General features: G+C 43.5%; 1 protein-coding gene across 7 annotated transcripts in view; it reads left to right on the forward strand.

Annotated features, from left to right (window-relative positions):
• Cfap70 (cilia and flagella associated protein 70) overlaps positions 1-26,420 on the forward strand; it is a 58,956-nt gene that overhangs the window by 22,993 nt on the left and 9,543 nt on the right. For 3 of the 7 annotated variants that reach the window (XM_057786519.1, XM_057786523.1, XM_057786525.1), the window contains 15 exons: positions 656-755; positions 2,194-2,328; positions 5,457-5,624; positions 5,764-5,844; positions 6,912-7,003; positions 12,505-12,565; positions 12,810-13,004; positions 13,863-13,994; positions 16,732-16,857; positions 18,955-19,088; positions 19,183-19,298; positions 19,624-19,836; positions 23,834-23,902; positions 24,385-24,543; positions 25,791-25,912. In XM_057786519.1, coding sequence (XP_057642502.1) covers positions 656-755; positions 2,194-2,328; positions 5,457-5,624; positions 5,764-5,844; positions 6,912-7,003; positions 12,505-12,565; positions 12,810-13,004; positions 13,863-13,994; positions 16,732-16,857; positions 18,955-19,088; positions 19,183-19,298; positions 19,624-19,836; positions 23,834-23,902; positions 24,385-24,543; positions 25,791-25,912 — 1,903 coding nt within the window. The remainder of the gene's footprint in view (positions 1-655; positions 756-2,193; positions 2,329-5,456; positions 5,625-5,763; positions 5,845-6,911; positions 7,004-12,504; positions 12,566-12,809; positions 13,005-13,862; positions 13,995-16,731; positions 16,858-18,954; positions 19,089-19,182; positions 19,299-19,623; positions 19,837-23,833; positions 23,903-24,384; positions 24,544-25,790; positions 25,913-26,420) is intronic. The other 4 variants (XM_057786520.1, XM_057786521.1, XM_057786522.1 and 1 more) reach the window with 4 other exon arrangements.

The following is a 26,420-nucleotide window of genomic DNA, read 5'->3' on the forward strand; positions in this document are numbered from 1 at the left end:
GACGGTAACAGAAGACTTTATTAGCAAGGATAGAAAGAATAACACACAGTCCTTGGCTTTATCACTGAGACATGAAATCATTAGCATCCTGTTGTCTGGATAGCGAAGGTGCTCTAGGTCACTATTCTGAAGACTGTCCTTAAAGAAGGAGCAAAGGTACAGCTGTGTATCCTGACTGCCTGTCAGGATGGCATGGACTCCTGACCACCTGTCAGAATGGCATGGACTTACCACAATGCGCTAACTTAATTTCAAAAGAACTAAGCTCCAAACTCACAGAAAAGGTGGGAGTGAGCCTGCATTTTCCAGCCTCTACATTGGGCCATAGTACCAAGACTGTTGCAAAAACCAACGAAGAATCACCTGCCTAATAAGACAGTCATTCTACTCCCTCTCCCTCCCTCCCTCCCTCCCTCCCTCCCTCCCTCCCTCCCTCCCTCCCTCCCTCCCTCCCTCCCTCCCTCCCACACACATATTTCATTACTTTCTGGTTGATAGACTTTATACTTAGGACTAGGCGAGGGCTTGCTCTACTATTGCGTCATACCCAAGCTCCTTGTCCTAATTATTTTCTACAGAAGAGGAATATTTCCTGTTAAGCCATAACGGCCGGTGTTTGCAGTGTGGTGCTGATGGGATGGTTTTTCATTTGCAGTTTCCAGAAGCGAATCGCTGATTGCCGGCTCTGGCCTGTGGAGATCACAAGAGTGCCTTTGGTTACTGTACCTAAAGGGAAATCGGGCAAACTTGAGAAGGTGAATGTGTACCTGAGTAAAGCTGGTATGGAGGCTTCTGTCCATGACTCCCAGCAACCGGGAAACTGAGACAAGGCTCATTTGCTCTCCAGAGCTGGAGAACAGCCTAGGCAACAGAGACAGCCTTCATCTCAGTTTTCAAAATTAGAAGTGACCAATCAAATTAAATGTGTTACTCTTTGTCTAATCTGATTTTATGCAACTGTTTTTCCTAATGCAACCAATCTGTGGTTCTTTGCCTTGGACTTTCTTGGTGTGTTCCAGGAAAACCTGGATGATTGACCGCTGAAGTTCCTTGCTGCTCACAAATACTTGTTCAAGCCTTACTTTCAGATACTTATTTCCCCTTGACCCTTTGCTATGTTCTTACCATAGGTACCATAAAAAAAATAGTCATTTTTACCTGGGTCAAAATGAGTAATCCATTCAGTCTAGTAAGTTTAGACTTACCTACAGAATGTTCTAGACTCTATAAGCTACAGTGCTGGGAAGACATAGCTTTGTGGGCATTCTCTCTGTCATTTTCCTGTATGTGTCTCATCTTTATTCCTTGTGTGTAAATTTTGTGAGGGTGGGCTCATACTGCTTATGGCCTGCACTGAACCTAGCATGACACACATCTTTTAACAGGCACCCAACAAACATCTAAGTTATTTGATTTGGTTTTGATAAAGGCTCTTTTGTATAACAAAAATATTACCACCACAATGAGCAAAAGGGAGCCTTATGGGACTACTGGTAGGAACGGAAAGTAGTCCATCCACAATGAATTCAGTATGGAGGTTCCTCTAAAACTAAAAATAGACCTAACATCTGTTGTAGCTGTACGGCTTCTGAGTATTTGCCCAAATGACTGCCAGCCAGCACCGAGATACTGGCACATCACTGTTCACAACGGCAGTTAGGAAGCTAACCCAGGCCCTCAACTGCAGAAAACGTGGTTTTAAAAACATGATGAAACTTTTTCAGCCATAAAGAATAAAGTAATGTCAGCTGGGCGGTGGTGGCTCATGCCTTTAATCCCAAAGGAACTAAGGGGAAGGGTGTATGGAAAAGTGTGCTCAGTGCATATTCATACCTGACTAAACATGTCCTTGTGTAACACAGAGCCATCTACAATGAATGTGCACAATGAAAACTGTTTTGTTTTGAGATAGGGTTTCTCTATATAACCCTGCCTGTCCTAGAACTCACTCTGTAGACCAGGCTGGCCTCAAACTCACAGAGATCCAGCTGGCTCTGTCTCCTGAGTGCTGGGATTAAAGTCGTGCACCACCACCACCCAACATCATAGTGGAAATGAAGCCAGGTCCCAAGTGTCTATGTGACTGAGCCAAGACCTACAACTGATTACTCGGCAGAGCTTGTTCGTAGAGAAGCCTCCACACAGTCTGCCTCGCTGCTTTGTGCTCTGATGCCTCTGTTCCTGTCCCCTTAGACCGATGATGAAAATCAGCTTTCGTTTCATGGTGTGGCGTACGTCAACATGGTCCCACTCTTGTATCCGGGAGTGAAGAGGATAAGGGGGGCTTTTCATGTTCATCCCTACCTGGACAGTACAGTCTTTGAAAAGGTAAGAATAAATGTAATAAAGGTGTCATCCTAATGTTTCCTCCATATGTGTGCTGGTCACGTCTGTGCAGCTGACATCTAGAACCAGTCAGTATATGGCATTCAACACTGTCCTGTGAAGAGACTTCCTCTGCTTAAGGCTGAGAGAAGCCTTTGTCTTTGGATATAATCAACCACATCTATAACTCATTTTGGTGCTGAGTCAATTTAGTTACTCCCGTTGGGTCTCCAGCTTCCCCATGCCCTGGTTGTTAACCGTGTTTGTAATAACAGATAGTTTCTCGTCTATAGCTCAGGCTGTTCTTGAACTTGCAACCTTCCTGCCTCTGCCTTCCAGGTGACAGGACACGCCAGCATACATTTTTACTTTTTGCAGTTTTAGATTCCTCCAAAATTTCAAGAGCTTGAACTTTGTCTTTTGAGATACAGTCTCACTGTGTAGTCCTGACTGTCCTGGAACTCACTCTGTAGACCATGCTGGCCTCCCAACTTACAGAGATCTGCCTGTCTCTGCCTCCCAAATGCTGGAATTTAAGATGTGTGCCACCATGGCAGGCCTGAACATGGATGTTTTTTATCTTACTATTTTTACTTGGGTTGGAAAAATGACTCAGACAGTAGAGGCACTTGCAGGCAGCCTGACAACCTGAGTTTGATCCCCAGACCCCGCAAGATGGCAGGGAGTCACCTTCTCCTCAGAGTCGTCTGATGACCTCCACAACATACACACATACACACAAATAAAATTTAAGAAAATTTAAATTGCCAAGCGGTGGTGACATATGCCTTTAATCCCAGCACTTGGGAGGCAGAGGCAGGTGGATCTCTGTGAGTTCAAGGCCAGCCTGTTATACAGATCTAGTTCCAGGACAACTAGGGCTGTTACACGGAGAAACCCTGTCTCAAAAAATTAATTTTATTAGTTAAAACAGTCTTTAAATTTAAATATATTTGGTCATAATCTTTTCCTCCCCAAAGCCCTTCCAGATCTTCTCCCTGTCTCTACCCACCCAACTTTGTTTTTTTTTCCTCAAAAAAACAAAAGCCCAATTGCAACAATAAACCCCCCAAAACCAATAAAACAAAACAAAACAAAAAACACCCAAATAGGAAAACCAAACAAAACCAGCAAACTGCTGTCAAATGCTGTCAAATAAAAGCACACAAAAAACTGTGGAGTCCATTATGTTGGTCAGCTACTTCTGGACATCGAGGCTTGCCCTGGAGTGGGTGATATTCCCAGTGTCACTCCATGGGAGAAAACTAATTTTTCCTCTCCCAGCAGCTATAAATGACAGCTATAAATAACCTTTATTTACCCTTGTGGCTAGGTTGTCATTCATTCATTCATTTTATAAAGTATAATAAGATAAAACAAAAACTTTCACATCAAAGTTGGACAGGACAGACCAACAGAAGAAAAAGAGCCCAATAGAGCCCACAAGAATCAGAAACCCACTAGTTCACACACTCAAGAATCCCATTAAAGCCGGGCGGTGGTGGCGCACGCCTTTAATCCCAGCACTCGGGAGGCAGAGGCAGGCGGATCTCTGTGAGTTCGAGACCAGCCTGGTCTACAGAGCTAGTTCCAGGACAGGCTCCAAAACCACAGAGAAACCCTGTCTCTAAAAACCAAAAAAAAAAAAAAAAAAAAAAAAAAAACATTAAAACACTAAACTGGAAGCCATGATATATATGCAGAGGATCTGGTGCAGGCCTTCTGTATATGTGTTGTGGCTGTTGGCTTGGTGTTTTTGTGGGGGTAGCATTTCCCTGACTCTTTCCCTCCTCTTGGGACTCTTTCCCTCCTCTTGGGTTGTCTTGTCCAGTCTCAATATGAGGGCTTTTGCCTTGTCTAATTGTATATTGTTTTGTCCTGTTTGGCTGTTGTTTCTTGAAGGCCTGCTCTTTTTTTTTTTAATTTTTTTATTGATATTTATTGAGCTCTACACTTTTCTCTGCTCCCCTCCCTGCCTCTCCCCTCCCCCTTCAGCCCTCCCCCAAGCTCCCCATGAGGCCTGCTCTTTTCTAAAGAGGAAATGGAGAGGGAGTGGATCAGGGAGAGGGAGGAGGTGTGTGGTGGGGACAGTGGTAGGACTGGAGTGAGGGGAACTGTGGTAGGGACATATAGTATGAGAAAACACCTGTCTTTACAACGATTACATAATACACTGTTGTTAAACTTTTCAGGGGTTACTTTCCCCTAGAAAACATGACAAATTTAACTGTGGTTTGAACCATACCAAGGTTTTATTGTGAACTTTAAACTTGCCTCATTCTTTCAATTATAAATTAGTGAATAGCAATTAGACAAATACTGTCTCTTCTATATAAATGAGTTATTTACTGAAGTAATTCAGAATTGTGTGTCAAAGATTAAAATTTTTCTGATAACAAGAATTATGATTCCAGGGACTGGAGAGATGGCTCAGAGGTTAAGAGCACTGGTTGCTATTCCACAGGTCCTGAGTTCAATTCCCAGCAACCACAATGGTGTAGGAGGTCCTTCTGTCTTTGTGTTGTTTTCATTGGTTAATAAAGAAACTGCTTTGGGCCCTTGATAGGGCAGAAGTTAGGTAGGTGGAGAAAATTAAATGGAATTCTGGGAGGAAGAAAGCAGAGTCAGAGAGAAATGCCGTGGACACACCAGAGACAGACATGCTGAATCTTTCCCGTTAAGCCACTGATACGTGGCAATATACAGATTAATAGAAATGGGTTAAATCAGGATGTGAGAGTTAGCCAATAAGAGGCTAGAACTAATGGTCCAAGCAGTGATTTGATTAGTACAATTTCTGTGTGGTTATTTTAGGGTTAAGTTAGCCGGAATGAACAAGCAGCAGGCCCTACTCCAACACCACGTGGTGGCTCTGTAATGACATCTGGTGCCCTCTTCTGGCCTGCAGCGACACATGCAGGCAGAACTGTATATCAACACCAAGTACAGCTGTGAGGTCTCCTCCTACCACTTTAAATAGCAGGGAGGCCACTGATTTTCTGTGGTTTTCTGTGTTCTGCAAGTGAGGGATGTAATAAGGTTCTTTGGGTCTCTGTTCTGGATGCTGAAATGATCTGGAGAAAATGACCCCTTTACCTACAACTTGTTTTTGTTCCTTTCCTTCCTTTCAGACCAAATGTTTGTTCAGCTTATTCAGGGACACTGGGCACCATCTGGCTCACAATAATAAAGCAGGGGGTCTTAACTCCCCACTGTCAAAACCTGTTTCCAAGAATCTGAAAGAAGAGAAAGCAGTGAAAGACAAGGAGATAGAAGGACGGGCTCGGCCTGGGGACTTGGTAGGCTCTAAGACTTTAAGTAGACGCTTGCATTCACTTCCCATTTAGTGTATTGTATTGATGTGTTTTGTATTTTAATGTCCCTACTGCTATGAAGACCATGAAAAAGTCCAAGTTTTAATGTTTCTTTTTGTTTCAGCAAGCACCTAGCATAAAATCCCAGAGCTCAGATACTCCCCTGGAAGGCGAGACCCCTCTGAGCCACAATATAGAAGGGCAGGTAAGTGTGCTCAACATTTTAGCAATGAAATTTCACTTCACTTCACCAGACCTTCACTGAGCAGGACAGCTTTGGAGGAAAATGTGGAAGGGGCATGAGTCACCGCGAGTAGCCTAGGACCCTGGGCAAGTTTGTTCACTGAGACCTTAAAGTAAGTTGGTACCGGATTGTGTTTAAGGTCTTTTCCAAAATTAAGTTTTATGTTTCATTAAGTCTACATGGAACACCAGGAGTCTGTCTGCCCTCAAGACCCCCTGCTCTCCTGACCCGATTGATCTTCTTAGCTGTGACTCAGAACGTTGGTGGGTGCTGTAACAGAAACAGTGGTGAAAGAAAGTTCTTGCTAGACTCAGAGGAGACGATTTTAGGATGGACTAGCCCCAGGGAAATCATTACAGAGAAGGTGAACCCAAACACAGTGATGACAGAGAGAGGCGTTCCATGGTCAGAGAACAGCTTGAGTGAAGACACAGAGAAAAATTATATCAACAAATCCAGGGTATGATATAGGGGGATGAAAAGAGCAGCAGTTCTCAACCTGTGGGTTGTGACCCCCAAAGACCATCGGAAAACATAGATATTTGCAATATGATTCGTAACAGTAACAAAATTACAGTTGTGAGGTAGCAGTGAAAATAATTGTATGGTTGGGAGTCCCCACAACTGAGGAACTGTGTTAAAGGGCTACAGCGTTAGGAAGGTTGAGAACCGCTGTAGAGAGAAGTGGAGGTAGGGTAAGACAGATTCTGGAGAACCTGAACGCCTTGCCGTGCTGCTTAGCTTCATTCTGCAGGGGACTTGTGAGCTCCGTCTTGCCACTTTCTGAGCTGGGCATTGAATACAGGACCTAAAGAGAGCCCAGTAAGCCCTCTGCATTATCTGCGCCGAAGGTTTGACTCACGGACATTAGGATTGTGAAGGATGGTGAATTAGAAAGTGTGTTGCGAGCCAGACTATTACTTTTACTACTGCTGCTGCTGCGATTTCTCCTCCTCCTTTTCTCTGATATTACTGAGTGATTCATTACTGTCTATTTATGAGATTTATCAATAACAATGTCTTTGCAGCAATATTTGGAAGCGGGGACATACATTGTCCTGGAGATTCAGCTGGACAAAGCCTTGGTTCCAAAGCGGATGCCAGAAGAACTGGCCAGAAGGTGTGGGGCACCTACTGCATTTGGCAGTTTAGGAGTGAAAAAGTTTGTTCCAACAAATGTATTTCCCTTGTCCTAAGCAACAGTGTTTTTGTTTTTTGTTTTTTACAGATAGACTTTATTCTACTATTGTTTCCTCATTGCAAAGCGTCATTAAATTTTTTTAGTTGACATGAGCAAGAAAATATAAAACACTCAGATCCCTAGTGTTTTGTTGCAGTATTTTCCCACCGTGGATCTTTCTGGGAGTTGCTTTAAAGCCTTGTGCTACAAACACATGCACATGAAGTGCACGTGCATATACATTAATTCTCGAAAACTGTTTTTACCCTCTATCATCACGCTTTGTTTATGCATTATTATATTATGTATATTATATATAAAATATGTTACTATTTTTTGTTTGTTTGTTTTTTCGAGAAAGGGTTTCTCTATGTAGCCCTAGCTGTCCTGGAACTTGATTTGTAGACCAACCAGACTGGCCTTGAACTCACAGAGCTCTGCAGTGTGAGTCCACGAGTCTGGGCGAGGTTCAAAGTGGGGTGAACACGCACTGACACAGGACAGGTCAGATGCCACTGCAGCTGTTGTGACCAGCAGCAAGCCGCCTGCTCTGCTCCCACCATATGCCTCGCTCTGCCGTGAGAGCGAGAGACCCTGCCCTCAGTTTTCCAGTGGCAGACAAGACCACGCCCTAGAGCTTGCTGCTCCACTGCTCCAAGTCATTGGCTGAAGGGATTGATTGAAATCCCGTGACAGAGATCTGCCTGCCTCTGCCTTCTGAATGCTGTTTCTTTCTTTTTTAAAAAAAAGATTTATATTTAATTATGTATATAGTGTTCTGCCTGCATGTGCCCCCTGCAGGCCAGAAGATGGCACCGGATCTTATTACAGATGGTTGTGAGCCATCATCTGGGTGCTGGGAATTGAACTCAGGACCTCTGGAAGAGCAGTCAGTGCTCTTAACTCCTGAACCATCTCTCCAGTCCCAGAATATGTTACTATTTCATCGGCATTTTATCTCTGTATTTATCTTTCTTCATAGTAAGTCTTGCTAAAGTTTTGTCAGTTTTTCTCTTTTCAACTTATTATTTTATATGTACGAATATTTTGTCTGCATGCATGTATGTGCAGTGTGTGTGTGTGTGTGTGTGTGCAGATGGAGGCCAGAAGAGGGCATCAGAATACCTGGAACTGGAGTTACATATGGTTGTGAGCCAATCTCAGTTCCAAATTTATTTATTCCTTCCTTCCTTTCTTTTTTTTTCCCAGACAAGGTTTCTCTGTAGCTTTGGAGCCTGTCTTGGAACTTGCTCTTGTAGATCACACTGGTCTCAAACTCACAGAGATCTACCTGGCCTTTCAAATGGTGGGATTAAAGGTGTGTGCCACCACCTCCTGGTTCCAATTCTATTATTTTATATTTTACCACGAGGCTCGTGGTTTGTTACCTCTTGCTTCTTGGGCGGCTACATGGAGTCTCTCAGACTCTGCTTTCTTTCCTCCTCTATTTCTGCTTAATTTCTCGCCTTGCTATAGTCTGGCCAAAGCAGCAAAAAAATTAATAATAATAAAACATATTCACACCATACAGAGAGGAATCCTACATCAGGCGTGTGCTACCACCGCCCAGCCTCTCTCTTTGTCTCCCCCCCCCCGTCTCTCTCTCTCTGTCTCTCTCTCTCTGTCTGTCTCTCTCTCTCCTCTCTCCTTCCCTCTCTCTCTCTTTCCCTTCCTTCTTTCCTTCTTCCTTCCTTTCTTTTTTTAATTATTTTCTATTTCACGTGTCTGTCTGTCTGTGTGGTTGTTTTGAATTGTTTTGAGATAGGACCTATAGCCCTGTAACTTGCTATGTAAACCAGGTTGGCCTTGAATTCAGAGTAATTCCTCTGCCTTCCGAGTACTGAGGTCCAAGTCCTGCACTACTGCTCTCAGCTTTTATCTTTAGGGTTTTAATTTACGTGTGTGTGTGTGTGTGTACGTGTGTGCGTGTGCGCGTGTGCGTGCGTGCGTGTGTGCGCGCGTGCGTGTGTACGTGTGTGCGTGCGTGTGTGTGCGTGTGTGTGCGTGCGTGCGTGTGTGTGTGCGTGTGTGTGTGTACGTGCGTGTGTGTGTGTGTGCGTGTTTGGGGGGCAGGGTGCACATGTGTTGCAAGTGCCTGCAGAGCCCAGAAGAGGGTGTTGGATCTCTTGGTGCTGTAGTTACAGGTGGCTGTGAGATGCCTGGCCTGGTGCCGAGAACTGAGTCCAGGTCCTCTGCAAGGGCAGTGTGTGTTCTTAACCGCAGAGTCATCTCTCCAGCCTCAGTTTTTTGCTCTTTAAAATAAAATGAACCATCTTTTTATTTTTAATCTTGGTGGTTTTCCTCTATTGTTTTTCTCTTCCCTATTTTTTTAAATCAATTCTTCTTCTTCTTCTTCTTCTTCTTCTTCTTCTTCTTCTTCTTCTTCTTCTTCTTCTTCTTCTTCTTTTTGTTTTTGGGTTTTTTGTTTTGTTTTGTTTTTGTTTTTCGAGACAGGGTTTCTCTATAGCTTTGGAGCCTGTCCTAGAACAAGCTCTTGTAGACCAGGCTGGCCTAAATCAATTCTTCTAATCTTTTTTTTTTAAAACCTTCCTTCCTTAAAACATAGGAAAATTTTTGCTCTCTTTTTCTCTGTCTGGAAGGAATACAATTAAGTTAATGCCTAGTGGGCTTTCTTCTGTTTTTGTTCTGTCTTAAAACTGAGTTTCATGTGTCCTGGATTATGTAGCCAAGGGCAGCCTCTGACTTCTAATCCTGCCCTCTGCACTTCCTCAGTTTTAGGTGTGCACCACCAAACCTGGTTTTATGCAGTGTTAGTGATCAAGCCAACGGTTTTTTGCATACTAAGCAAACATTCTACCAACTGTGTTGCATCCCCAGCCCCTTTCTTCTTTTTTTAAATTTACCTATTTAGAATGAGAAATTCTCCTCCGGGAACTATATTCCCTACAGCTCATCAGTTTTAGAATGTTGACCTCTTATCTTTATTTGATTTTGCAGGTATGTTTGTGTATGTTTGTGCTGTGCACTCCTGTATGCACATATGTGTATCAGTGTACTCAGCCATGTGTGCATGTGTGCTGGGTGCATGGCTGTGTGTATGGATGGATGGCTTTATGCTGTATACGCATGTATTCACGCATGTGTATTGTATATTCACCCATGTGTGTGTTATGTGGGTATGCATATTTGTGCTGTATATTTCTGTGTGCACTTATACACACATTTATGTCTCTATATCCATGCGTGTATGTGTGGAGGCCAGAGGGCAGTGTTAGCTGTCTTCTTCAAACACTTTTACCTTATTTTTTAAACGTTATGGTCTACATATTCTGCCTGTACTTTGCCCTTGCTTCTTCAGTCCAACCAGACTGATATCTTCCTATTGCTCACATGTGAGGCTCATTTTTTGTTGTTGTTTGTTTTGTTTTTGAGACAGGGTCTCATTATGTAGCTCTGGCTGTTCTGAACTCAATAGGTAGACCTGGATGGCCTTGAACTCACAGAGATCGACCTGTCTGTGCCTCCTGAGTGCTGGGATTAAAGGTGTTCATCAAGCCTGAAGCTCCTGTTGTTGCAAGCACCCCTATCCTGAATATCACATGAATTTGCCTTTCCCTTGACGTGGGCCTTTGCCCAGGGAGCATTGTTTTCTTGTGGCCTTTCCTGCTGCTCGTCTGCCCCAGCAGCCTGGGCCTCCTTGCATCATCCTCCTTGGCCCATACTCATACTGTGTTTATCTTAGTGATTTTCTTTCACAACCAGAAAGTAAACTCCACAAAGGCAAGGTTCTTTGTGTTGTTTAGCTCCATCCCCAGGCCTAGAAAAGCTCCTGATGGACAGTAGGAACTCACCACATATTTCCTTTTTTTTTTTTTTTTTGGTTTTTCGAGACAGGGTTTCTCTGTGGTTTTGGTTCCTGTCCTGGAACTAGCTCTTGTAGACCAGGCTGGTCTCGAACTCACAGAGATCCGCCTGCCTCTGCCTCCCAAGTGCTGGGATTAAAGGCGTGCGCCACCACCGCCCGGCTCACCACATATTTTCAATGAATTGATAATCCCATCTCTGGAGTGGAAAACAGGAGACTAACAGCAAAGCTAAAAGAAGATCCTTTCCAGAACTGGAGAGATGCCTCAGTGGTTAAGAACACAGGATACTCTTTCAGAGGACCTGAGTTTGGTTATCAGCACCTACGTGGTGGCTAACAACTGCTCTTAACTACAGTTCTAGGGGATCCAGTGCTCTCTTCTGGTCTCTTTAGATACTAGGCAAGCACACAATGCACTTATAATTACAGGCCAAGCACTCATACACATAAAATAAAAACAAGTAAATCTCTTTCTTTCTTTCTTTCTTTCTTTCCATTATTTATTTATTTATTTTTGAGGCTGGGTTTCTCTGTGTAGCTCTAACTATACTGAAACTCACTCTGGCCTCAAATTCACAGAGATCCCCCTAGTTCTGCTCCCTAAATGCTGAGATTAGAGGTGTGTACTTCCACAACCTGATTCAAGCAAGTAAATCTTAAAAAACAAAAAGTTCTCTTAGAGTTTTATGGCATTATTGTAATTTAATAAAGCAGTTCTGTAAATTATGATTAAGAACATACTTTTTAGGGCTGGAGAGATGGCTCAGCAGTTAAGAACACTGGCTGCTCTTCCAGAGCGTCTAAGTTCAATTCCCAGCAACCACATGGTGGCTCACAACCATCTGGCATAAAGGCATTCATGAAGATAGAGCACTCATATACATAAAAAAATACATCTTTTAAAAAAAAAACCACAAAGCTGGGCGGTGGTGGCTCATCCCTTTAATCCCAGCACTCGGGAGGCAAAGGCAGGAAGATCTCTGTGAGTTCAAGGCAAGCCTAGTCTACAAGAGCTAGTTCCAGGATAAGCTCCAAAGCTACAGAAAAACCCTGTTTCAAAACAAACAAACAAATGAATAAATAAAAAATAAAACACAGCCGGGTGGTGGTGGCGCACGCCTTTAATCCCAGCACTTGGGAGGCAGAGGCAGGCGGATCTCTGTGAGTTCGAGACCAGCCTGGTCAACAAGAGCTAGTTCCAGGACAGGCTCCAAAGCCACAGAGAAACCCTGTCTCGAAAAACCAAGAAAATAAATAAATAATAAATAAATAAATAAAACACAAGCTTTTTATTCTAGGTGGAAAGGAAACATTTAGTTTTACAAATCTGTATCCTTTCAGAAACACAGACAGAAATAATACGCATTATTTCCCAACCCTTAGTCCAGAGGCCACTGAGCAATGCTTGAAGAAAAAGTATGAGGATAAGAACAGGGCTCCGATTAGTACCGTCTTCTGTACTGAACTAGGGTTCAGATCTCTACATGAGAGAGCACAGCAATGCTCAAGTGCACTGGAGAGACAGATATCAGATCTCCTCCGCATGGACTGGGGGAAATAGGAAATAGCACAGGCCTGCCGATAATAAAGGTTTTATTGTTTTTCCATGATACAGGGTCAAGGAAATGATACCTCCAAGGCCACCTCTCACCCGCCGGACAGGGGGAGCTCAGAAGGTAGGTGTTAATGCTGGGGCAAAGCTGTGGGCATTTGAAGGTGGTGTTAACAGTGGCTTCCAGAGGAGAGGAGCCTCTGTGGGCTTCCCAGGCTTTCATTCAGTTCCATCTGTGATCAGTGATTCTGATAGTGTGATTCTGGCCCAGCGAAAAGGACAGTTTTTACAGCTAATGTGGTGTAGGACTTCTCATCTGTGATCTGGGCATCTCTGAGGCCTGCTCACTGCCGTTCGTTGTCTTCCAGGCAGTGAGTGACTACCACACACAGATCAAGAGCATTTCCAGAGCCATCCTGGATGAATACCACCAAATGTTTGGAAAGCAAGTGATCAAAGTGGGAAGTGATGTAGACAGCGAAACCTTGGAGGAGCAGAAGTGCCAGCTCAATTATGAGCTCAACTGCTCTGGAAAGTACTTTGCTTTCAAAGAACAGCTCAAGGTGAACCACACATTTCCTTAGTTATGTGACCAGCCTCGGGAGCCCCTTCTGTGACCAGCCTTGGGAGCCCCTTCTGTAGTACCTGTTCAGTAGTTCCTGCTCTGGCTCTGCTCGGATGAGTCCTCTGGGGGAAAATGTTCAGTATTTATTCCAAACAAGAGCTCATAAGACCTCATCTTCACTCGAGGCTGGCCTTGAGACCAGACACCACCCTCTGCCCGCTAGAAGAAATTATGTTCTTGACACTAATTGTACATATCTTTCATTTAAACCTCCTTGACAGCAGAATTAAGAATTGAGAGCTGGTGCTGCACACCTGTAATCCTAGTTCTCAGGAAGTGAATCAAAACAAACAAAAAACTAAAAGCTTTTTTTAAAAAAAAAAAACTAAAAGACTTTCAAAATAGTTTATTAAATAATAGTGGCTATTATTCATTCTAGAGCATTTTTTAGTTTGGGAAATGGGTTATTTTTGATCAACAAGAGATAATAAATATTATCACATGGGGTTATTATTAGTATTAATATGATGAAGGTGTTCAATATATAACCTTACTTAAGGGGGAAAAACAGTAACTGCTAGACTGTACCATAATGCTGTGCTTGTATATTATTATCCCCACCAACTGAGATCTGAGATCCCCAGTAAGTGCTCAGAACTTTGGATAAGGAGCTGAAGCAACGGCTCAGCAATTAAGAACAGTGACTTCTCTTCTAGAGGACTCACATTTGGTTCCCAGCACCCACATGGAGGCTCACAGCTGTCTGTAACTCTAGTCTCAGAGAATCTGATGCCATCTTCTGGCCTCTGTGGGCGTCATCAGAATGTCATCAGAAGGGAATGTGTGTGTCTTGCAGCATGCAGTGGTAAAGATTGTGAGAGAGAAATACTTGAAGACAACAGCATTTGAAAGCCAGGAGGAACTGCAGACATTTATCAGTGAGCTTTATGTGTTCTTGGTAGATCAAATGCATGTGGCCTTAAACCAGGTAGGTGTTTACAGCTCGGATCCCACTCCCTTTGGAGAAGAGCAGGGCTTCTTTTGAAACACTGCTCTCTTCTTGGTTTGTTTCCTTCCTTTAGTGTGCAGATGCTGATGAGATAGTCTGTTCTGTACAAGGTACTGACCATGCCTGCTCTTTCAGTTCCCCACAAAAACTGGTTCTCTAGAAGAAAAAAGTGTTACATGGGACTGGAGAGATGGCTCAGCAGTTAGGAATATCAGTGCTCTTCCAGAGGACACAAATTTAATTCCTGGCACCCATATGGTGGCTCACAACTCCAAGTCTAATGCCCAGGCTTCTGAACCCTCAGCTAGCCTCGGACACAGACATGCAGGCACCAAAATAAGCATGTACCCAAATAAAATAAAAGATTTTTTTTAATGTGACAGAATTGTTAAATAAAAGCTATGGAAATTGTGAAACAAAAAAATTATTTTATTAATGTGCACAAGTCTCAATTTTCTTCAGGATGATAAAAATAAGGGAAAACTGTGTCTGGGTATCTTAAAAGTTGTGTTGCTGTGAAGATGATGGTAGCAATTAAAATGCACATTTAAATTTTTAATACATTTTGATTTATTTTGTATGTGTATTGCCATGTTGTGCACATGTGGAGATTCCTCCTGCCATTGTGTGGTCTCAGGGACCGAACTCCGGTCATTAGAATCAGCAGCAGCCTCCTTTACCCCTGAGCCTCTTGAAGCTCAGGACATCCATTTTAGTGGCTGATGATCCTTTCCTCCTACTTGTCTGCTTGTGCTGGATTTGGACAGTTGGCTTCTTGCTGGTATGCCTTTCTGTGTGTAGTTAGTTGTTACTTGATGTGAACAGTAACAAAATCAAATCTTATCGTGGCCAGGGAGTCTCTGGCCGGCCGTGCCACTTCACAGTCTCTGTCCGCTTTTCTCTTTCTTCATTGGTTTTCTTTCCTGCCACCCAGCCTTTCCTTTCACGTGCTTCAGTCTTCCTGGGATAGGTAGGCAGGAGAGTACAGTCATATAGGACTAAAAGCACAGTCCCGCACAGACACAGACACAGGTGACGTACAGGACTAAAAGCACAGTCCCGCACAGACACAGACACAGGTGATGTACAGGATAAAAGCACAGTCCCGCACAGACACAGACACAGACACAGGTGACGTACAGGACTAAAAGCACAGTCCTGCACAGACACAGACACAGGTGACGTACAGGACTAAAAGCACAGTCCTGCACAGACACAGGTTATAGATAGGGTTTGTTTGGAAAATTCTTGACCGTTGACATGAGATGGGATTTGCTGCTGCCTCTGTCCCCAGGGAACCTTTGTTTAGGAGAGGAGACAAGCACAAAACACAAATGGGATGGAACATATCTCCACAGAGCAGGCAGGGGCCTGTGTGATGCTGGGACCTTTCAGGGAAGGCTTTATGAAAGACTGTGGCCGGAGCCGGGCCTTCAAAGTTGCAGACATCTCCAGGTAGCTCAGAGCATTGCGTCACCAGGTCCTTCACAGGCTTTAGGGTTCAAGAATGCAGCATATACAGAAAGTTCACAGAGTTCGGGCGCAGGGGCTGAAGTTGTCTCGAGTTGGAGAAGCAGGACTTGAAGCTGGGGATCCATTCCTGATGAGGGTTTTGGGGTATGGCGGGGAGGCCTTGAACACTACACAAAGAACATTTACAAGGTCAGAGGAATGACTCAATAACTGTTAAGAGCACTGGCTGCTCTCCAAGAAGACCTGAGTTATTCCCAGAACCTACATGGTGGCTCACAACCACCTGTCACTCCAGTTCCAGGGGATCTGATGTCCTCTTCTGGCCTCCACGGGTACCGGGTATGCACGTGGTGAACTGTCTTTAGCAGGCAAAACACCCATAGGCATAAGATAATGTTTTAATTTAAAGTTTTCCTTTTTCCAGTTAACAGGAACAATGAATTGAATCACTCATACTGGGGTTTGGTTTGATTATATTAATATCGTACAGAAAAGCTCTATCAAGGAAAACAAACAAACAAAGGTCAGATAGATGGAGGAGGCCGTTGTTAGGAAGTCCCAGGTGCACAGCTATGAAAGAACCTAGGTTTGAAATGGAAGGATTAGGCGTGCAAAGGAGAAAGGCTGAGTGACTTCCTTGAGATCGAGAGGACGGAGCCACAGCTGGAAACAACTTAGGTGGGAAGTGGAAAGGTGAGGGTTTAGGCTGGAGATAGAGCTCAGTGCTAGAGCATTTGCCTGGCATGTGCAAGGTCCTGGGTTCAATCTCCACTACCTTAAAAAAATTAAGGCTTGCTTGTCTAATGACTTCTCTTTTCTCCTTCCTTTCTTCCTCGTGACAATGTTTCACATAATCTAGGTTAGCCCTGAACTTGCCATGTAGCCAAGGATGACCTTGAACTGATCTTTCTGCCCCCTCTCAGGTGCCCGCTGTGCTTAGCCTAGCCTTCTATTACTTCTCTGAAATAGCTCCTTACTGAAGTGATGGGACTTGGCCTAGTAGCTGTGAGCATGAAATACCAGTTACTCAGTAGACTGAGACAGGAGGATTGAAAGTTAAAGATTTGCATGGTCTACAGAGTACATTCAAGACAAGTGTACTCCTCTAGTCCTACATGATCACGCATGCATGTGCACACACTAGTCTTATTTAATGTGATGGTTGGATCTCACATCCAGTTTATTCTCATAATTGTTCAAGTATAATTGTTTCATTCTCTTTGTTTACCATCTCAATGACAAGTCCATGCCAGACGACATGCAAGGCACTGCCTCAACGATTCATACCAGCAGTGAACAGCTTCGACTCTTCGCATTTGAGGCAGAAGTCAATGAGAATTTTGAAATGGCAGCAGTATATTATGAAGAGGTAGCTAAATATCTCAGTGATTATTATTGTTATTATTTGTGAATCTATGTAAAATGATAGTTTGCTATTAACATCAAACTTTTCCAGTGAAAGGATAGACGCAGATCAGTAAACAGAGAGGGAGACCAAAAATATGACCACATGAATAAGGTCATCTGGCGTTTTGGTTTGGTTTGGTCTCAACTATTCAAGGCTGACCTTAATTGAACTCACTATATATAGCCAAGGACGACTTGAGCTTCTCTTCTTCCTGCCTCTACCTCCCCAGTGTTAGGATCACAGCAGCACCTACAGCATTCACAGTTCATGTGGTACTGAGATCCAACACAAGCCGTGAGTATGCTAGGCAAGTACTGTACCAGACGAGCTGTACCTACAGTCCAGGCTTCGGGGCTTTGAGACAAGGTCTCTCTGTATATCTCAGGCTGACCTATGAGATCTTCCTGTTTCAACCTCCTATGTCTCTGTCTGTCATCCTGAGGTTACAGACAGACTATCATACCTATCTGGCTTCTACTTGAGTGCTAGGATCTGAAATCTGGCCCTCATGTTGCGTGATGAACGCCATCTCCCCAGCAGCCAGGTCATTTGATTTTTTGTTTTGTTTTGTTTTATTTTTCGAGACAGGGTTTCTCTGTAGCTTTGGAGCCTGTCCTGGAACTCCCTTTGTAGACCAGGCTGGCCTCAAACTCACAGAGATCCGCCTGCCTCTGCCTCCCGTGTGCTGGGATTAAAGGCGTGCGCCACCACCGCCCGGCCAGGTCATTTGATTTTTGATGAAACTGTACAATAAATTCAATGTAGAAATGAGTTGTTTCAACAAATGAGAACAGTTGGCAGTCCACATGCAAAACGAATGAACCTTGATCTGACTTTAAACATTTTATAAAAATCAATGATAAATGGATAATTAATCTAAATGTAAAACATTGATCGTTCAAAAGAAACATAGAAGTAAATGTCGTTGACCAGGCCTTATAGGGTCCTCGACAGAAGACCCAAGGACAGAAGGTCAGCCCCAGAAGGCAGAGCAGGAAGACTGCTATACATTGGAAATCAGCTTGGGCTATATCACAAGTTCCAAGCTAGCCAGGGCTACAAAAGTACAGATTAGGAGAAATAGAACATATATTTTTCAAACAACTTTTATCCATAGTTTAAGACTCCAAATGCAGCCAGGCATTGTGGCTCTTCTTTAATCCTAGGACTTGGGAGGCAGAGGCAGGTGGATCCCTGTGAGTTCAAGGCCTGCTTCATCTACATAGTGAGTTCCAGAACAGTTAGAGCTATATAGTGAGATCCTGTCTCTAAACAAACAAACAAAGACTCAAAATGCACCATTTTTATAAAAGTTGTTAGTGTCTGTTTAAGAGTGGAATTGCTGACTATACAGTGATTCTGTGTTTAACTTTTGAAGGCTTTCCATTGGGATTTGACAGGGTTGGCCTTCATTTGTAGGTTGCTCTTAGCAGCACTGGCATCTTTTTTTTTTTTTTTTTTTTTTGGTTTTTCGAGACAGGGTTTCTCTGTGGTTTTGGAGCCTTTCCTGGAACTAGCTCTTGTAGACCAGGCTGGTCTCGAACTCACAGAGATCCGCCTGCCTCTGCCTCCCAAGTGCTGGGATTAAAGGCGTGCGCCACCACCGCCCGGCTGCACTGGCATCTTAACATCAACTCTCCCCGTGCTGACCTGAACTCAGGGTGTCCTTCCATTTATTCAAGTTTTCCTTCATTTCTTTAAACCGTGTTTATAGTTTTCATTTACACGAGGTATCCTTTTCCTTGCATTCAAAGATAATTGTATATATTTTCCATCTCAAGATCATGGCAGTATTATTAGCTATTCAAGTAAGTCCTTAGTTCCTGAGGCACTGATTGAGTTCAGGAATAAATCTCTCGAGGATTCCATCTTTAGGTCATGTCAAAGCTAGAGCAGCACTTCTAGCTGGTCCTCTGGGTCCTGTGTAAGCAAAAGAAAAGTGATGGTTTTGACTTTCATAATACATGGTATTTATGGGGCATTTACTGTGTAGTATACACAAAAAGTGGGGCATAGTGTCGCAATAACCCTGTTCCTCCTGATACTTTATGTGCCTAGAGGTTGGTCCGTGAACCCCAGAACCTGGATCACTGGCTGGATTATGGTGCCTTTTGCCTTCTCACTGAAGACATCACGAAAGCACAGGAGTGTTTCCGGAAAGCCCTTTCCCTGAATGAGAGTCATATTCACAGGTAGAAGGGAAACAGAGAACAATGAGTAGGAGCAGATAAACTACAACATGACCTAGGACCAGACTGCTAACGGTGCTAGCGGGTCTCTTCCCAGCTTGTTGCTGTGTGGTGTCCTGGCCGTCTTGTTGGAGAACCATGAGCAAGCAGAAATCTTCTTTGAGGATGCTACGTGCTTGGAGCCTAGCAGTGTTATCGCCTGGACTTTGCTCGGTAGGCTGTTGCCCTGGGGCGCATGTGGGCTTTCCTCCTCCACCAGATTCTCTCTCCCTATTTAGTGACTGAAGATGTAAGATTTTTTTTACGGGAGGGGAGTAAGAAGTTTGACACAAGGTTTCTTTGTGTAGCCCTGGATGTACCAGGCTGGCCACAGACTCTGAGAGTTCCATCTGCCTTCCAATTGCTGGGATTAAAGGCACGCACAGCCAAGTGTGGTTTTAAACTCTAGGAAAACAGAGCAAAGAGAAATGAAAGGTGCCCACTCTCACCCACACTGGTGGGAGCTGAACCCTCTATCTCAGCTTCTTTATTTCCTCAGGGTTGTTCTATGAAATTCAGAATAATGACATTCGAATGGAAATGGCATTTCACGAGGCCTTCAAACAGCTTCAGGCACGAACCCTCCAAACAAAGCTGAAGAGCGCTGGCACCATAGAGAACACTGACGAGGGAGTGAAGATAGAGCACAGTTTTGGCCCTTGGGGAGCCGTACAGGATTCTGCCACAGCCATGAAATCAGAAGGCCTGACAGGTGGGAGTGGGATGTGGAGATGGGAAGTGTCCGTGGGAACTTACTGGCCTAGGAGTAGGACCTGGCACAAAGTAGGCAAAGTCAGTGTTTGTTCAAAAATACTGAAAGTTTCAGTCATTTCAGCAGTATTGGGAGACACCATGCTTATTAATAACTCATCATCAGGGAACTGGCCAGAAACATCTGCTGATAGCTGATTTTCATATCATAGAGAATTTACTCCCTTCATCAATAACCCTTAAAAATAGGTATTGAAGCCAGATGGTGGTGGCGCATGCCTTTAATCCCAGCACTGGGAAGGCAGAGGCAGGCAGAACTCTTGTGAGTTCAAGGCCAGCCTGGTCTGTAAGAGCTAGTTCCAGGACAGACTCCAAAGTTACAGAGAAACCCTGTCTCGAAAAACCAAAAACAAACAAACAAACAAAAAAAAAAAACGAAAAAAAGGTATTGTTCTAAATACATTAAAATGTTTTTCTTTTGTCTTTTTCTCCCTACCATGTAATTCTTAAATGTATCTATTATCTAATCCACTTCCCCTCCCCTGTTCTCTATCCCTGTATATTTTAAAGATTTTTTTAGATTTATTTATTTATTTTTGGTTTTTTCGAGACAGGGTTTCTCTGTGGCTTTGGAGCCTGTCCTGGAACTAGCTCTTGTAGACCAGACTGGTCTGGAACTCACAGAGATCCGCCTGCCTCTGCCTCCCGAGTGCTGGGATTAAAGGCGTGCGCCACCACCGCCGGGCTTCATCTGTGTATTTATGTATTGGGTTGGGAGACATTTGTACCCGGACACCCATGCAGCAGTCAGAGGACAGCCTTAAGGAGTCAGGTTTGTCCTTCCGCCATGTGACTTCCTGGTGTGGAACTCAGGTTTGATGACAGGCACCTCCATCTGCTGAGCCATATAACCAGCCCAAACTTGCTAGTTTTTAAGTTTTAGAATTCTAGAAACATCCTAGATTTTTTAATAGAACTTCTAAAGTTATTTGGTATGTGTTTTTCATATGGTGTTTTACCATTGTAATAATTTTGAGATTGAGCCATGGTGTACCGCTTCTATCAGCTCCCTGGTTTTGCTGCCACGCTGCATCCCAGTGCAGAGAGAACACTGCATGCCTATCCGTTGCTTTGTGCTTGGTTGCTTCTATGTTGGGGTGATTGAGCTATTGACATTAGGTTCCAGTTTTTGCAGGAGAGACTTTTTTTTTTGACTGTAGTAATCAGTTTATTTCACAGATTAATCATTCTTGAACGCACAAGCTCCAGAGAGCAACTGGGTCTTTAAATACACACAAGTATCAAATGAATTTTCACCCTTACATTGACATAGGCCTAAAGCAGTTGAAACATAAGAAAAATAAGAGCTTTTAGCTATGTATTAACTGAGAAACTACATACAAACCAAATATTAAGGAAAGGGGCTAAAAGGAAGGAGGCTGAAACGGGCAGGGAGATGTGAAAGTGTTGGGACAAGATAGACTTTCATGTTGCTCCTGTAAACACCTAGAAACTCACCAGCTGAGGCCATAGGTTATTAAGTAATGTGGTTTATATTTTCTAAATATCTGGAAGTTTTCAAGATATACTTGCTTCCTTTTTTTTAAAGATTTGTTTGTTATATATAGTGTCCTGTCTGCATGTATGCCTACTCACCAGAAGAGGGCACCAGATCTCATTACAGATGGCTGTGAGTCACCATGTGGGTGCTGGGAATTGAACTCAGAACCCCTGGAAGAGCAGCCAGAAGACAATGCTCTTAACCTCTGAGCCATCTCTCCAGCCCACTCGCCTGCTTTTTACTCACAGTGTTATCTCATTGTGACTGGAAAATAAACTTTCTTTTTTTTTTTTTTTTTTTTTTTTTTTGGTTTTTTGAGACAGGGTTTCTCTGTAGCTTTGGAGCCTATCCTGGAACTAGCTCTTGTAGACCAGGCTGGTCTCGAACTCACAGAGATCCGCCTGTCTCTGCCTCCCGAGTGCTGGGATTAAAGGCGTGCGCCACCACCGCCCGGCAAAATAAACTTTCTTTAAGTTGAATTCTTCAAAATTATTGAAACTTGTTTTTATGGGCCAAATAGTCTGTCTTGATAAATATCCTTAATGAAGACAGTGCTCTGCAGATGTGGACGAAATTGTTAGTAGCTGTGCTTCAGATCTCTGTCAGTTTTGGCACAGTTTTAAAGATGGGATTTCCCTTAGTAGCACAGGCTAGCCTTGATCTTGCTGTCATTTAGCCCCATCTCCCAAGACTATAGACATGGGTCACCACACCTGGCTGGAGTTTTTTTTTTTTAGAATATTTTCCTCAACTAACTTTATAATTGTCTCATGTTTAGATCTTTAGGGAGTCCATTTGAAAATATTCTGTTAGGTGGACAGTACGTTTTATTTTTATTTTTTTTGTCCAGATAGCTATATAGTTTTCTCTGCAATCTCTACTAACTTCATTATTTCCCCCTTGGGGTAAGGTATATATTCCTAAACTCTGACTTGTCATCCTGACATATTTGTCAGATGTAAACATATATATAAACATTGAATACATGTCTTTTATGGCTATGGTTTTGACCTGTGCCTTAATATCTGGCATATCAGGTTCTCACATGTGACTGTATCACTTAGCTATGTGTGGACCTTTATTTGTCTGTATGGATTTTATAGTGAATATAGTAAGTGTACTTTGTAAATGTAGGTACATTTTTTCTTTTCTTTTCTTTTCTTTTCTTTCTTTCTTTCTTTCTTTTTTTTTTTTCAGTTTTTGTAACAGGGTTTCTGTATAACAGCCCTAGCTGTCCTGGAACTAGCTTTGTAGACCAGGCTGGCCTTGAACTCACAGAGATCCTCCTGCTTCTGCTTCCCAAGTGCTGGGATTAAAGAAGTGTGCCACCACTGCCCAGCTGCTATAATCTTTATTTGAACTGTATTCAAATTAGAGATTTTTTTAAGGGATAATCAATATTTATATTAGCCCCATCTGTCCTGTGTGGCGATGATGCCTCTACTTAATAAATTTTCTTCTTTGTCTTTTTGTTTGTTCGTGGGTTTCTTCTTCTTCTTCTTCTTCTTTTTTTTTTTTTTTTTGAAACAGGGTTTTCTCTGTAGCTTTGGAGTCTGTCCTGGAACTAGCTCTTGTAGACCAGGCTGGCCTCGAACTCACAGAGATCCTCCTGCTTCTGCCTCCTGAGTGCTGGGATTAAAGGCGTGCGGCACCACTGTCCAGCTTCTTGTCTTTTACTAAAATTTTAACACTTTATTTAATAAATTTATTAAATAAATTTCTAGTTATTTCTAGATTCCAGATAGTTTTTCTTGAATTTGTATGTAGAAGCCTTGTTTCTCTCTTACTCACTCTAATGAATTAATGATTTTTGTTGGTTCTTTAAAATATGAGTATGAGCTGGGCATGGTATCCATATCTTTAATCCCAGTGATTGAGAGGCAGGGGCAGGTAGATCTCATTCTAGAGAATGAGTTCTAGGGCAGCCAGGACCACACAGAGAAACTCTGTCTTGAAAAGCCATCCAACCATCCAGATAAACATGACTGATACCCACCAGTCGGCACAGTTTCGTCCTCTCCCTCCCAATGTTCGTGGCAAATACCTTTTTAAAAATGTTTGCTTTATTTTTAATTTTATGTGTGCACATGTGTCTGAGCCAGGAGTTTGTGGGGGCTTGTGATCCCCTGGAGCAGGAAGGGGTTCTAGGCAGCTGGGAGCCCCTGGTGTGGATGCTGGGAGCCCCTGGTGTGGATGCTGGGAGCCAAGCTCCCCGGCCCTTTCGGGACTTAGGCTCCAAGCCCCGGGCCACCTCTGCGCCCTACATCATCTTATTTCCTCCAGTATTGTCATGATTTCCCCTTTTCTTTTTAAATTTTCATCTTCATTACTTTGCGATTTCTGGTGTAATTTCTCAGCTTTCATCTCTTCTATGTCTGAAGTTACTCGTTTTTGTTATTTTCCTCTGAAAAATTACCAAGAGTTTTTTGTTATTCAGGGATCAAACTCAGGAGCTCCCACACGCTGAGTCCTCATCTCCCCGCTGAGTTGCAGCCCCAGCCCCAAGGTTGTTGTTGCTGTTTTACTTCTTATTCTTTGTATGATGATCTTTTGTGTCTCCGATGTGCCCCCCCCCCCCCAAAGTTGGAAGTATTTTGTGGGCGGTGTGTTCCCTCACTGCCTCTGCCCTCTGGGTTCATGTCTCCCCAGATCTTATGCGTTCAGTTCAGTTCGTTGTCTGTTCTGTGAGTTGTTCTCTCCCCCACTTCCTGCTGAGCCCTGGCCGAAGAGGTCCTGTCCCTGGGGAGCCTTACTGTTGTCTGTGCTGTACTTTTCTTCTCTGTGAGTTCTGAGGTTGTGGACCTGGCAAATGACTGCTGTGCCTGTGCTGTGTGGCCTCACCATGCCTGGGACCGACGAGGTGGGAGGCGTTTACAGTCTTTGTTCACGATGCCCACACATTAGCCCGGTAGTGTTTGCACACCTTCACTCCTGTGACTTCCAGTGCCAGGGACGAAGCTCCTTTTCATCATTATCTAATCTGTTTAGGACCAAGCACTGTCTTGTCCAGTCTAGACGAGTTTATTGAAGAATCATCTAAGGCGCATTCTGAGTCACAGGAACCAATGATGACTTTACAGCCTCTGGAACCTTCTCTTGCCCAGAAATCATCCAATGTGCTATTAAAAGAGCTAACAGCGAAAAAAGGTAAGTAGGAGTCAGTGTTTTCCCTGGAAAGAGGGCTGTAAATAAACCAGCTGAGCACAAGGACTCTAGGGATTGTGGGTTCTGATGAAATTACACTGAACAAGGACTCTCGGGACTATGGGTCCTGATGAAGTTATACTGACCACACTTCTTCACATTAGTCCAGGGTCTGAAATCCAAACTCCATGTTGGAACTCCTTTGATAAATATGGATTTTAATTTTGTTCACACAACTATCTAACAGAACTGTAATTTTCCAATGACTATTCATTTTCAGAATATCTGTAAGTTGTGTTTCAAACCCAAGGATGTCTGAGAATACTTCTTTAAATTAATAGGTTAACTCTGTGTGTGTGTGTGTGTATGTGTCTGTGCCACACTTGTGAAGGCCAGAGGCCAACACTAGGTGTCTGGCCTTAGTCGTCTGCTATAGACCACAGAATTATGCAGGAAGGGTACACACAGCTGACCTTCAGGGTCAGCTCTTGAGAGATGCTTATCTCCCGTGGGACACATCATTTGGCAAGGGATGAGGAGTTCTGTCAGCAGAGATGCACACCTCACTAACCTTGTCTCCAGGACGACAAGGAATGCTGCCTTCTGAATGTGCTGCTGTCTCGGTTGCAGACTTCTTGTGTGAAGAGCTCTTTCCCTCAGATTACAGTTTGGGAATTCTTCCCATAGTTCCACAGTGTGTTTATCTTGCAGTGGGCACAATTTTCCCTATGCATTGGTACATTGGGTGACTTTTCCCAACAGTGCATGATTCTGTGGTCTCAATGTTTCAGCTGTCTTGACTGGCCCGTGAGTACAGGGATCTGCTGGGTTTGTGTTGTTTTGTTTTGTTTGTGGGATTTCAGTGATACACCTGTGCCTGGCTTTTCTCATGGCAGATGGAAGTCAGAACTCATACCTTTACTGACTGATGCATCTCTCCAGGCCCTTTAATGGTTTCAAAAGCCCTTTCATCCGGTTGTGACTGGCCCTTCATCCGGTTGTGACTGGCCCTTCATCTGGTTGTGACTGGCCCTTCATCTGGTTGTGACTGACCTTTAGAACCACATTTACCCTGAAGGCCTTTGAGATGACTTTCTGCGTCATAACTACAAATAGTCTATTGCTTCCCAGAGTCTGATCTTTATCTCATTGGAGATCAGAATATTATTCTCCTTATCTTATTAATTATGTCTGAGCTTCTGGCATTCCCTATTTGCATCTGGTCTTCTATCCTGTTAATCTATTTCCAGAAACATCGAAATGTCAAGACTCCTCGGCCGTTTTGCATTCTACTCCTTATGCTAGCCCCCAGCCTCCCGCCACAGTCTTCATGGAGACCATTCGTTTTCTGATGAAGGTCAATGCTGTGCAGGTCAGAGTGTTGGGATGGGCACAGATGGAAGAGTTTAGTGAATTCTGTATTCTATCCATAGCAGTGTCTTGAAAATTTAAATATGTGTGAAACAGAAACCAAAGATAATTTTGGTGCTGGGGACTGAGCTTGGAACCTCCTACAAACTGCGCTCATATTCCACCATTGAGCTCTATTGCTAATTCCTCAAGTGTACTTTTAAGGGCATTTCTTACCAAATGTGAGGACTCTCCAAACACCAGTCACTCTCTGCAGATGCTATCAGCTGAAGTCTGTTCCCCATAGAATGCCCCAGAACAAAGTCAGGCTCTACATTTGACTCCACCTGACCTCTTTCTTTTAAAAATATTTTTACATTTACTTCTCTTGGAGGAGATACATGCATGTGGAGGTCATAAGTCTTCTCCTTCTACCGTGTGAGTTCTGGGGACTGAACTCAGATATTGTGGCAGCAAGCACCTTTACCCACTGATTGTTCTTGTCAGTTCCTGAGCTCTTTTGTTGGCAG

This window comes from Chionomys nivalis, chromosome 12 (genome assembly GCF_950005125.1).
Source record: "Chionomys nivalis chromosome 12, mChiNiv1.1, whole genome shotgun sequence".
NCBI lineage: Eukaryota > Metazoa > Chordata > Mammalia > Rodentia > Cricetidae > Chionomys > Chionomys nivalis.